Here is a 13,047-nt window from a genome sequence, read left to right as displayed (position 1 = left end):
CCCAAATTTGGTATATAGGAAGCCGAGGCTGTTCTCTATCACTGTGCCAAAGCTCATTTCAGGCCAGTGGTGACTCAAGTGATAAAGGCTCTGGATTTTTACTCATCAGATCAGAGTTCAATCCCCAGCAGATCATTGCCAAGCTTGATTAATATATAGGCCCTTGAGCAATATATATGCACAGTTATATATTGTCTGTTTATTAGTTTTTTATTAAAAAATCCAGATGACATTATTTATAGGCATAATAACTTGGTTGGATATGGTTGGGTTTCCAGAAGTGAGGCAAAATTAAAAACCCGCTGGCTTTGTTTAATGGACCTCACTTCGAGAACCACAGCCATAAAAGCGTCTGGACTTGCGGTTGTGGCTCGAGGCGATGTTCACACCAGAGTTTCCTGTGCTTTTTTTTAATCAGAAATGAATAAAGTATTACTATTATTAAAAAAAATGACTTTCTGAATTTCTCTGGATTTCATTGAATGATTGATATCACATTTTTAGAGGCGAGGTTCTGAGAGAATTTTAACCTTTTTTCTTTTTTTTTTAAAGAACTTTTTGAAGAAATCAATACAAAGTCTGGTATCTTCCTCAGAAGTATTTTCCCTCCCGTATCAGTGTCAGGAAAGAACAAGAGCTTAAGGAGGCTCTGAAATCTCCCAGCACACCTCTCTCTCGCTGGATTTAATATTTAACGCTGACCTATTTTAAAAGCTGCGGGGTAGGGTATTTTGGTCCTGCTCAGGGAGCTTAAAGTAGCCTGAGGAGAAAGAGAAAAAAAAATACAGAGGAGGCTGAGACTGACTGTACCCTTCTCTCGCAGCTCTCATATGGTCTGGAATTAAAAGTCGACAGGGATAATTAGAAGAACCGTACAGTCCAGACCAGACAGACCAGACATCCAGGCATCAGGTTTGCAGATGCTTCAGGTTTGCAGGACACAAATAAAAGAAAAAAAACCCTCAGCCTGTTGTGATGGTATGAAGCTCTTGGAAGTAGGACAGAGCTACACAGCTACACACACAGGCACACTGCTGTGCGAAGAATGGCTTGTTTGAGACCATGGGTGTATATAATCGGGCGATTCATTCATATTAGCCAAAGGAAAACACAATCACCATAGCAACCTCAAAGAGGTGTATAATTGTGCCGAAATGCACCGTCACCGCCACCGCCACCGCCACCGCCACCAACTTAGCATAAAAGAAACACTTTTCCTTTTGCGCCTCCCTTCCATATGATACATCAAATATTACTACACTCCAGTGCTATTACTCGGTCAGCAGTTGGTCCTGTCTAAGCCTCTCTTCAAGCATCACTGAGGATTAATCCTGGCAAATAGTCAGCAAAACCCGAGTGTGAGCCTTGCCGCCTGCCAGCCTTTAAATTATGTTCTGTCATATCCTGTTATCTTGTTATTCAGCACCCACTTGTGCCACTGTAAACACCTCGGGGCTGAAATACAGAAAACCACAGCTAGCCAGAGCGAGCAGAGTAACACTCACCACTTTGAAGTCTTCGGGCCGACACGGCTTGCCCCTGAAGTGGCACGACAGAAGCATGTCTCTGATGTCATGGCCTGTTCGGTTATAGAACTCCAGCATGTTAAACGGACGAGGCTTAAAGCTCTGGAAGTCAGCTTTGATCTTCAGAGCCTCCAGGACGCTCTCTTCGACCAGGTGAACATCCCTAATCTCGTATCTGAAACAGAAGGAGAAAAATGCTGAAGTTATGTTCTTTTTGTTAAGGAAGAAGGAAGATTCATTTTGAAGCCCCAAACAGAAGCTCCAGGTTTGAAAATGAATTGGATTTATTAGAACCCAGGATGCCTCGGTTTGGGCAGGAAGGTTTGTCTGAAAGGCTCAGGAAGGCCAAGAAGCCTTAACTTAATCAGGAGGCCCCAAGTTGGGCAGGAAGTCTCAAGATGGATAAGAATAAGGAATAAGAGTCAGGCTAGGGGGTCAGGCCCAAGTTGAACATAAAGCCTCAGGGTTGGCAGGAATTAGCTTTAGGCCAGTCCAAAGCCTCTGATTGGGAAAGAAGCCTCAGAGTAGGCAGAAATGAGCCTCAGATTGGGCAGAAATTTTCAAGGTAGCACCAAAGGGCCCTGGCTGGGTGAAAAATCCCTGGCTGGATGGAAGACGCCTGGCTAGGTAGAAAGACCCTGGCTGGTTAAAAAGGCCCAGGCTGGGTATAAAGCCCTGACTGAATGGAAGACCCCTGAGTGGGTGGAAGACCCTTGGCTGGATAAAAGACCCCTGGCTGTGTCCCTGGTTGGGTAGAAAGGCCCTGGCTGGGTGGAAGAACCCTGGCTGGGTAGAAGACCCCTGGCTGGGTAGAAAGGCCCTGGTTGGGTAGAAGGTCCCTGGCTAAGTAGAAGGGCCCTGGCTGGATGGAAGACCCCTGGCTGGGTGGAAGACCCCAGGCTGGGTAGAAGGCCCCTGGTTGGGTAGAAGGTCCCTGCCTGGATGGAAGACCCCTGGCTGGGTGGGAGACCCCTGGCTGGGTAAAAGGCCCCTGGCTGGGTAGGTCTTGATTTTTTTGCCTCTTTTTCAAAGAAGTGTGATTTAGAGTTAATTTTGTGAACATACTGAACAACTTTTTACAAGTACAAAAAACTACAAGAGGAACTGTGTCTGTATGATTGCAGGAACATTCTGAAAAATAAAATATTCAGTGGGAAAAAGAAGAAACAAAGATTTTATTCATATATTAAAAATTCAAAGCCCTGGGAGAAATTAGTAGTAATTACGGTGATTGACGGTTTGACGTGTCTGACAACTTGCAACTATAACTGCAATTACACAGCTGCATGAAAAAGTCTTTTCATTCTGTTTTTTTTTTTTTATCAAAGACTGAATAAAGATAAATTATACATTCATTAAAGAAGAATTAGATACAAATTAAAGGGAATATAAGAGTGTGCGCATGTCCCTTGGTGTATATGTGTATCTCTGAGCCTGCTACAGCTACAGGCATGACTAAAGTCTGATTTGAACTCTAGTCACACCGATGCTCCGGTGTACCGCAACACTGCAGTAGGGAATAGCGTTTGCTCTATATATCCTACTGCCAAATGGCACCTGATGTTAAACGCAGAGCCAAAAATAACATCTAATCTCAAGATTCTGTGGGAAAATAAGTTGTACTTCAGAACCCCTGAGGCCTTGGTCCAGCCACCCTCAGCTTTACCTAGAAAAAACTTGAAAACTTGCTTTGTGATGACCGTTTGCTCGTCAATTCTACAGAACAGCAGCGAGACCCTGCTGGCTCGACTGGCACCGCATACATCTCTCAGCTGGAGATGCGCTTACACACACACACACACACACACACATACACACACACCCTGCTGGGGCTGCACACCAACACTGGATGCTTCTCATGTATTCTGTGTTGGATCTGACCGCACTCATGCTGCAGTGTTAACCTCACACCTTCCTCACAGGGAGGCTGTGCTGCAAAAAGCAAAACAATGTCAAGCAGTAATCTGCATGTTCAGGAAAGTCCTTGTAGTCTTGTAATCATGGTTAAGTGTTAGGACAATCAGAAAAAATAAACACAATAGAATAGAATAGAATAGAATAGAATAGAATAGAATAGAATAGACAGCGTGTGTGTGTATGTGTGTGTGAGAAAATAAATTTTTGATGAAAATAAAATAGGTCGAGAATTTGTGAGACTAGTTTTATGAGAGTAAAGTAGAACAGAATGCAGCTTTTATGAGAATAGAACAAAGGTTTAGTGAGACAGGAAAAGAATAGTCTTAAGAGAATAGAAGAGAGAGAGCTCTTAAGAGAGCTATATGAGAATAGAACAGATTTCTCAAAGTAGAATAGAATTTAATTGATCTTCTTGAGTAGAGTAGAGTAGAGTAGAGTAGAGTAGAGTAGAGTAGAGTAGAGTAGAGTAGAGCAGAGTAGAGCAGAGTAGAAAAGAATACAGGTTTATAAGAATAGAATAGAATAGAATAGAGCTTTCTGGGAGTAGAATAGATTAGATTGTGAGAGCAGACTACAGTAGAATAGTTTTATTGGAGTTTTAACCTTTATAAGCTTTATAGAATAAAAAGAATAGAATAGAATAGAATATAGCTTTATGAAAGTAGATTAGATTTATGAGAGTAGTATAGAATAGAGCTTTATGAGAGTAAAATGGAATAGAAGAGAGCTTTCTGAGAGGAGAATAGATTAGTTTTGTGGGAGTAGAATAGGATTAAATAGAATAGAATAGAATAGAATAGAATAGAATAGAGGTTCGTGAGAGTAGAATATGATAGTTTTGTAAGAGTAGAGTACAATAGAATATAGCTTTCTGAGAGAAGAATAGAATAGAACAGAGCTTTATGAGAATAGAGTACATTCATTCTGTGAGAGTAGAATACAATAGAATATAGCTTTAGGAGAGTAGAATAGAATAGAGCTTTATAAAAAAAAGAGAATACAATGCAATAGAGCTTTATGAGAGTAGAATAGATTAGTTTTGTGAGAGCAGAGTAAAATAGAATATAGCTTTATGAGAGTAGAGTAGAATAGAATAGAGTTTTATGAGAGTAGAACAGATTAGTTTTGTCTGAGTAGAGTACAATAGAATATAGCTTTATGAGAATAGAATAGAGCTTTGTAGAGTAGAATAGAACTTTATAAAGTAGAATAGAACTGTATGAGAGAAGAATAGAATAGGGTTTTATGAGAGTAGAATAGAATCGAATAGAGCTTTATAAAGTAGAATAGAATAGAGCTTTAGGAGAGTAGAATAGAATATAGCGTTATGAGAGTAGAATTGAATCAAATAGAGCTTTATAAAGTAGAATAGAATAGAGCTTTAGGAGAGTAGAATAGAATGGAGTTTTATGAGAGTAGAATAGATTAGTTTTGTGAGAGTAGAGTACAATAGAATATAGCTTTATAAAGTAGAATCGAGCTTTATAAAGTAGAATAGAATAGTTTTGTGAGAGTAGAGTACAATAGAATATAGCTTTATGAGAATAGAATAGCATAGAACAGAGCTTTATAAAGTAGAATAGAAAAGTTTGTGAGTGTGGTATTATAGAACTGAATAGAATGCAGTCACCTGGAGTTGAGCATGGCGAGCAGCTCCCCCGCGTGGTAGAGGTCGTTGCGCGTGACCTTGCTGAAGCGGAAGGCGTTGAGGTTGCAGATGGTGACGGCGGGGAACAGTATGGCAGGAGCCACGATCTCGTCCACTTTGGTGACGTAGGGAAACTCCAGGTAGAACTGAACTCGGTCCATACAGACGTACAGCAGGAAGCCCAGAGAGCCCAGGAAGAAGAGCAGCCACAGGCAGCATCTGACCGTCACCCTCTCGTTGGAGAAGATGTGAGCGATGCCGTGCAGCGTGGACGTCAGAGCGAACACCTGGAGAGGAGGCGGATGATCGCTGTCTATCTCTGCAGCCGGCTCCACCTTCACATCCATTGTCTTGGCGGTGTTCATTCGGAGCACTTCCAGAATTCCGATCGGCGATATTCCGAGATGATGGTCTTCACGCGGTCAGCGTCAGGTGGATCACTCGGAGCTCCATTCACACATCCAATCAACAGATCCGTTTAATTTATCAGCAGCACACACGGCTCTCACCTTTCAATAACGTCCAGATTTCTGCATGGTACCTTCAGGCTCTCGGATCTGTTCAGGGTTCCGGATGCTGCTAATTGGATCCTCACTCGCAGACAGTATAATTTCATGGATGCTCTCAACAATAAGAGCCACTCGACATGGACCGGCGCTTGGGTTTAAAAGTCTGAATTTGCATCAGGTTTTTTAAGTAGCCATTTCCTGCCTACACACACACACACAAACACACAAAAAAAAAGGATCCCTGGTTCGAGCTAGAGTTCCCACAGAAATAAAGACCCAGATGATTCAGCCCTCGTGAAAACCCTCCGAAATCCTTATGAATGACTTTGTGAGTCACGCTTACGCTTCACACGTGTTCAAACAGACACGTCAGAAGTCAACAAAATGATCCGGTTTTTAATTTATTGGATTTTTGTGTTATTGAATTTTGCAGCTCTGTTCAGTTCACAGGTTTGGGGAAAACTTTTATTTATTTATTTATTTATTTATTTATTTATTTATTTATTTATTTATTTATTTATTAGCAAAACACACCTCAGTAACCTCACAATGCAAAACTGCCACGTGTTTTTAAATAGGCCACGTCACAAAAAATGAAACATTTCAGACGGATTTACGGATTTGTTGCCCGCCGTTTAATTTTATTAACCTTTACTAAAGGAGTTGTCAGAAAAATTGTCAGAAAAATAGGAACGTATTTGTTCCTCCAAGCCTTTGTGGATTGCGACTGAATGTCGTTAATCGTTCCTATTGTGCTTGTACTTATGCACTTCTTTCATAAGTCACGCTTTCTATAGTTACGTATTTACATCATTAATAAAATGTAAATAAGCTGATTAAATAATAATGTTTTTTTTTCCTTCATATGTATTTGTTTCGAAATTGCTTTTAAAACATTTCGTACTGCTTTGTCTATATGTTACTGTTTGCTCGACGGTGGTAGACGTTGCTTTTTATATAGATATAGAAATATATATTTAAAAGGAAAAAAAGCATTAGAGCTCCAGTTATGTTTTTTTTTTTTAGAAAAGTCTCTGGATGTTTATTTCAAATGTTCAACCCTTTCAGGTTCTACAGAACCCGTACGACACGGACTGAAGGAACCTAAAGGCGCTAGGGCTAGCCTTCACTTGATAAAACATTAAAGTTGTGTCAGAAAATTGCACGACTTTGTTCTGAGGCATAAATTGGGCAATGATCATTTCACAAAGCCATATACATATATATAGTTCAAGTAGAGCTACACTGAATGCTGAAATATTCCTTCTCCTTATGGACCACTTTCATAATCTTGACATCTCTGTGGTCATAAATCAAAAGTCATGGAAGGAAGTGCTAGCTTGGTTTTTTAGAGAAAGGTGTTATTAAAGACTTACAGACACAATTCAGTTTTCTTTTTCAAGCTGGAAGAAAGCAAATTGATCCTTTTTTTTTCTATGTTTACTACTACGATGATGACATCACACCGACCCTGATGTGAATGTCAATTCTTCTGGATTTCTACAGAGGTCTGACCTCATAGCTTTTTTAACAATGGAAACCTTTTGCTGTAGAGGTTCAGAAACACCTTTTAGGTTCTAGAAGAAAGAAGAACGAGGAAAACAAAAACACCTTTACTCTTTATGGTGCTTTATGGACCTTTCTTTCCTTTTTCCTATGACGTGACAGAACTTAACTTCTAGCATGGAAAATGATTCAGGTCGCATTTACGCATTAATAAGATGAATGAAAACGCGTTCGTGTGGAAATCATCAGCACTTGTTAGAATGTGGAAAGGTTAGAGAGAGAGAGAGAGAGAGAGAGAGAGAGCAGGAACAAAACCCAAACTGTACCCTCCTCCTGAGCGGCGTGACAGCTCTCTTTAGTCTGTAATCAGGAAGAAATAACAACTGGAGCTTGTTTGGCACCGAGCTGTTGCTCCTCACCCGGAGCGCAGAGCGCGCGCACGGCGCTCGCGTCACTTCAGGCGGACTTAAAGAAGACGGAGAGCCGCGCGAGAGTGTGACAGCTGCCGAAAAACAAACACGTCCACATCCAGAAACAAGCGCGCGAGCAGATCACCCGAGCCGCATTTGTGTGTGTGTGTCCTCCTCGGAGAGCTTCACATCATCACGGAAAACGTGTTAGAACAGCAGCAAGACGTGTCGTGATGTCCACCTTAGCGCGTGCACGAGCCTCCTCTCCTCCGAGCACTGAAAGCTGAGGATGGAGCTCTCTCTCTCTCTCTCTCTCTCTCTCTCTCTCACACACACACACACACACACTCAATCTCTTGCTCGCGCTTCTCTCTCTCTCTCTCTCTTGTTCGCGCTTCTCTCTCTCTCTCTCTCTCTTTCTCTCAGTCATTTGCTCGCGCTTCTCTCTCTCTCTCTCTTTCTCTCAGTCATTTGCTCGCGCCTCTCTCTCTCTCTCTCTCTCTCTCTCTCTCGTCTTTCTCACTGTCTCTCTCACTCACTCTATGTCTCTTTCCTTCCATCTTTCTGTCAGTCTTTCTTTCTCTCTTTTCTTTCTTGCTATCTCTCCTTTCTCTCAATCAATCTCTTGCTTATTCTCCTTTTCCTCACCATCTTGTCTCACTGTCTATCCCTCTCACACGTCTCTGTCTCTCTCTCTTGCTATTTTCTTTCTCACTGCCTGTCTCATTCACTCTCTCTCTTACCTTATTTCTTTCTCTATTTTCTCTTTTTCGCTATACCTCTCTCCTCTCTCTCAATTGATCTCTTGCTCATTCAAGAGGAAGAGGACCTCACCATCTTGTCTGGCTGTCTATCCCTCTGTACCACATCTCTCTCGTGTTCTCTCTTTTGCTCTTTTCTTTCTCATTCTCTCACTCTTCCTCTTCTGTGTGTCTCTTTCTTTCTTCACTATCTCATCCTCGTCTATCAAGCTTGCTCTTTCTCTTCTTCCTCACTGCCTCATCTTGTTTTTCTGTCTATCTCTCCTCGCTTTCTCTCTGTTCCCTGTCTATCTCTCTCTCTCTCTCTCTCTCTCTCTCTCTCTCTCTCTCTCTTATTATAGGGTTATACAGTCATCATAACTGCATTATCAGTGATTATTATTCTGTTACTACAAGATCTGGAGAGTTTTGTCTGTAAAAGAAAGTGAAAGAACATTGCCTCATCATTTTCTCACCCAAAAATAACCCCCTACACGAAGTCCCAGTTTAGTCACTAGTGCAGAAACAATTCAGTTCTCCTTCTCTATTAGAAGAAAAAAATGCTTTACATGCAGTAGAAAATTCTGTAACATGGCTTCGCTATTTAAGGCAGAGGTCAGTCTCACATCTGCAGGTGTGCATGTTTCAGCAGAACGCGAGGCTGCGTCCCAAACCACAATAAGAAGTATGGCACAATAGTGAAGACACCAGTGACATCGCTGTCTTCTGATTGGCTGAAGCTCCTGCAGATTTACAATTACGGCAGATGCCCTTATCCAGAGTGACTTACCTTTTATACAACTGAGCGACTGAGGGTTAAGGGCCTTGCTTAAGGGTCCAGCACTGGGATTTGAACTCACAACCTTCTGACTGTTAGCCCAGCACCTTAATCATTAAGTGACCACATCCCCACATTGTGAGGTAGATCACACCAGGTTTTCCTGCCTCCCCCTCACCCCCCTACACCTCACTCCCTTCCAGGTCACAGCACCAATGTACATCCCCCAGGTCCTACTCACATCCAAGCAGGTTTCAAACACAGGTCTCCTAACAAGGATGCTAATGACTGTACCTCTTGAGATTAGGGTTTACCGGCACAGCACCTACGTTCCTCCGTTACACCTGATTTTGGGTAACTGATTCCAAATTTTCTGCCAATTTCCAACCGACACTGTTGATTATTGTGAATTATTATTATTAAACCATCGTATTAACATACTTAATCGTATTAACATACCTACATACTCTTGATTCACTGACTTAATAATCATGTTTATTTCTAGAATAAATCTATGCTAGCTTTAATTTATATCATATTAGCAACATCCTCGTTAGTGTTGACTAATGAACACCTTCTGACCAAGTTGGAGAGAGCGATGTGTGATAGATTTCTGTCCCTCCTTTCAAGCTGTTCCTCCTTCACCCTATCTCATCTCTCTATCCTTCACTCTTCCCCCTCCCCTCCCTCTCTCTCTCTCTCTCTGGCCATATGGCAGTCGCAGGTGTATCATCTCTAGCCCTCTCTCTCTCTCTCTCTCTCTCTCTCTCTCTTGTCCAGTCTCTTCAGCCATCATGCGCAGACCGTCTGAAGGACATTATATGCTCTTTGTGCTATTGAGCAAATGGATAATAAAACTTCAGACACCCAGTGATCAAAGATAAATGCTTTTATTCCCCCACTCCTCCTACCACGTTCAGCGTCTGTCCCTTTTAGTATGAACAAATCCACAGAAAGAGAATATTAAGTCAGGATCATTAGGGAATAATGATGCACAAAATCTCCTTCTCATCCCCACATGAAGGTACGCCTCATTTACTAGAAGTGTTTGAGACGAGTGTTTGACGTTTAATTATCATCTTTACAGATTGTCGACCTGAGACGCACAGGCCTGGGTCTCGCCGTCTGAACGAGGTCTGGATGTAGTTTAATAAAAAAATAAAAAAATAAAAACAGGAGGAAATGTTGCATGATGCAATTAAGCGATCATAAAAATCTAAAATGTAAAAAAATCATTTAAAAAATAAGACATTTTTTTAACACTCTGTAAAAATATAAAATCACATTCTGTAATCTGTAAATATTTTACAATGTTTGTTCATGCATTTTAATTTAGTTTATTGTTTATGGTGCAATAAAAGAGTCATCATTAAGGGTCCTTCATAATTAACTGCTTCAAATGATGTGTAAAACACTGTGTGTTTTAATTACATTTAATTGGCTGAGATCCCAGATCAACCAATCACTTCTTTAGCTAGCTGTTCACTCAGGTGACATCTTGGATAAGTGCCGTCTGCGCCGCAGAAACTAAGCATCATGTCTAGCTATATATTCGTTCATTTGCCCTGTCATTATGCGTATACGTTATGAGCGACACGCGGATTTATCATGTTCCCTTTTGCATTTAACCTCGCGTAACTTTTTGTCACAAATGCTCACAAAGCATGATGAACTAGCTCAGCCTTTAGCGGTGTTAGGAAATATTCATTAGGTCTTATTAAATTTTCATGCTAACTGCCTTTAAATGCAAAATGTGGAAGAGACCTTGCATCACAAGCACATAATTTAGAGGTAACATATTCAGATACACACACACACTTGCGCGCACACACACACACACACCCACACACGCTTACAAAAGCACAGAGGACATCTGAAATGTCAGTGCAGTACTGACAGGAAGACAGAAAACAATGTGTGTGTGTGTGTGCTTATCTTTAGGAATCTACAGATACAAAAACCCACTTAATGATTCCACAATTCTATTAAAAGAAGAATTAGCCTTATAACATGATAAAGAAAATCTGTCTCATTCAAATGAAGGAATTAATTTCCCTCCTTTTCTTCTCTTGCTACCTCACAAACACCTGCTCATGTTTAGTGTAACACGAACTCAGGACACTTTCCTTATATGGCATCAGTGTGCATGTGCACTGAGTCTTTGCGAAGTCTTGCCATCTCCAGCATGTTCAAAACCCTTGCTTTATTTGTTGATTATCATCTGGCCAACTTGTTCATGCGTCCGACTTCCTTTGTTTCTGACCCTTGTGCTTGTTTGGGGATTTTTTTCCCACTCTGTATCCAGAACAAAAACCTCTTTGTACATGGAGTCCCTTAAGTTACATCCAGATCCTGCTTCTGCCATCCCCTGGCCCATAAACGTCTGCACTTAATATTCAGATCTTCTGCCATCCTGAAAACAATAAGCTCCAGCTCATACCATCCTGAAACCCATGAGTTACTGCATCTGCCATCCAGATTCACAAAACCTCCTTTTCTACCATCCTGATATCAGTGAACTCCTAAACCTGGCATCCTGAAGCCTGTAAGCTATTGTCCCTACACATATGAGGGCCACAAGGTCCAGCTCTTAGAATCCTGAGGTCCAGAAAACTCCTGCGGTTACAATGCTGAGGTCAACAACCTCCTAATCCTGCCATCCTGAAGGCCACAATCTCCTGCTTCACAATCATCAGGCCCCCAAGTACCTACACTTACTATCCTGATGTCCATGATCCCACGCTCCAGCCATCCTCTCATGCTTTTTGCTTGAACCATCTTGAGGTGCTTTTCCCATCCATTTTTCAGTTGTAACCATCTATAGACCCCCAAATTTCTACTCATAGTAGAACTTTGGCCCACAAACTGAGGCCCACAAACTCCTGCTGTTACAATGCTGAGGTCAACAATCTCTTATTCCTGCCATCCTGAAGCCCACAATCTCCTGCTCCTACTGTACCATCATCAGGCCCACAAGCTCCTACACCTACTATCCTTATGTCCATAGTCTCATGCTCCATCTTCAGGCTTGTACCATTTTTTTTCTTGTACCATTTTGAGGTGCTTTTACCATCCATGCTTCTGTTGTTATTTCTACTCATAGCATCCTGAAGCCCACAAATTCCTATACTTGCAAGGATGAGCACCACAAGATCCAACTTATTCCATCTTGAGGCCAACAATCTCTTAACCCTGTCACTCTGAAGCCTGCATGTTCCTGTTTTATCCACGTTCAGGCCCTCAAACATCTACTCATATTATCCAGAGTTTCACGTATGAGAACCACAAGCTCTTTCTCATACTGTTCTGAAGCCCACAAGCTCCTGTCCAGTCAAGTATGAGGACCACAAGCACCAGCTCATGTTCCTTTGAGGCTCCTAAGGTCAATAAGGTCCTGCCATCCTGAAGCCCACATGTTTCTTCTCCTACAGTCTTCAGGCTCCTACTCCCACAATTCAAAGGCCCAATTCAAATCAGGTAGAGCACCTAGCTTCTATTCCTGCCATTCCGAGAACTATAAGCTTCTTTACCTATCATCCTGAAGCACACAACCTCCTACTTCTCTCATCCTGAAGTATACAAAGTCTTACTCCTGTCATTTTAAGGGTCACAAGCTTTTGCTTCTGCCATTACGAGGTCCACGAGGTCCTATTCCTGCCATCCTGAGAACATTAAGCTCCTGCTTCTACCATGAGATCCATAAGCTCTCTCTATATATGTTTCTATATATAACCAATGCAGTGAAAACCAGTGTGTTATTGTTGGCTGGTTAACAACATGATCTGTACATCGAAATGAACTGTTTACAAAACGAATAAGTGAAATTTAATTAGTTCTGGAGGCAAAGGTGAAAATGTGTATTGGGAAATGAATTTTCCCAAAGGAAATAATGTAAATGCAGATAATCCGTTCCCAAAAATATGAGCAATATTCCGAATACGAAGCGTATGGAAACTGTACGGCTGCTCACGAAGAACTGAACCAAGCCAAGCATTCCATGTCAAGGCTCCTCA

At 41.6% G+C, this 13,047-nt stretch overlaps 1 protein-coding gene across 1 annotated transcript in view; it reads right to left on the bottom strand.

Annotated features, from left to right (window-relative positions):
- Positions 1-7,830, bottom strand: part of asic1a (acid-sensing (proton-gated) ion channel 1a) — a 42,274-nt gene extending 34,444 nt beyond the window's left edge. Inside the window, exons 1-3 of the mRNA XM_058388691.1 lie at positions 7,433-7,830; positions 5,074-5,802; positions 1,506-1,701 (exon numbers count right to left, since the gene is read on the bottom strand). Coding sequence (XP_058244674.1) covers positions 1,506-1,701; positions 5,074-5,456 — 579 coding nt within the window. The 5' untranslated portion in view covers positions 5,457-5,802; positions 7,433-7,830. The remainder of the gene's footprint in view (positions 1-1,505; positions 1,702-5,073; positions 5,803-7,432) is intronic.
- Between the last annotated feature and the right edge of the window lie 5,217 nt (positions 7,831-13,047).

The sequence above is a fragment of the Hemibagrus wyckioides genome, linkage group LG05, assembly GCF_019097595.1.
Source record: "Hemibagrus wyckioides isolate EC202008001 linkage group LG05, SWU_Hwy_1.0, whole genome shotgun sequence".
Taxonomy (NCBI): Eukaryota; Metazoa; Chordata; class Actinopteri; order Siluriformes; family Bagridae; genus Hemibagrus; species Hemibagrus wyckioides.
The sequence above is the reverse complement of the archived record's forward strand: the minus strand, read 5'-3'. Positions and strand labels throughout refer to the sequence as shown.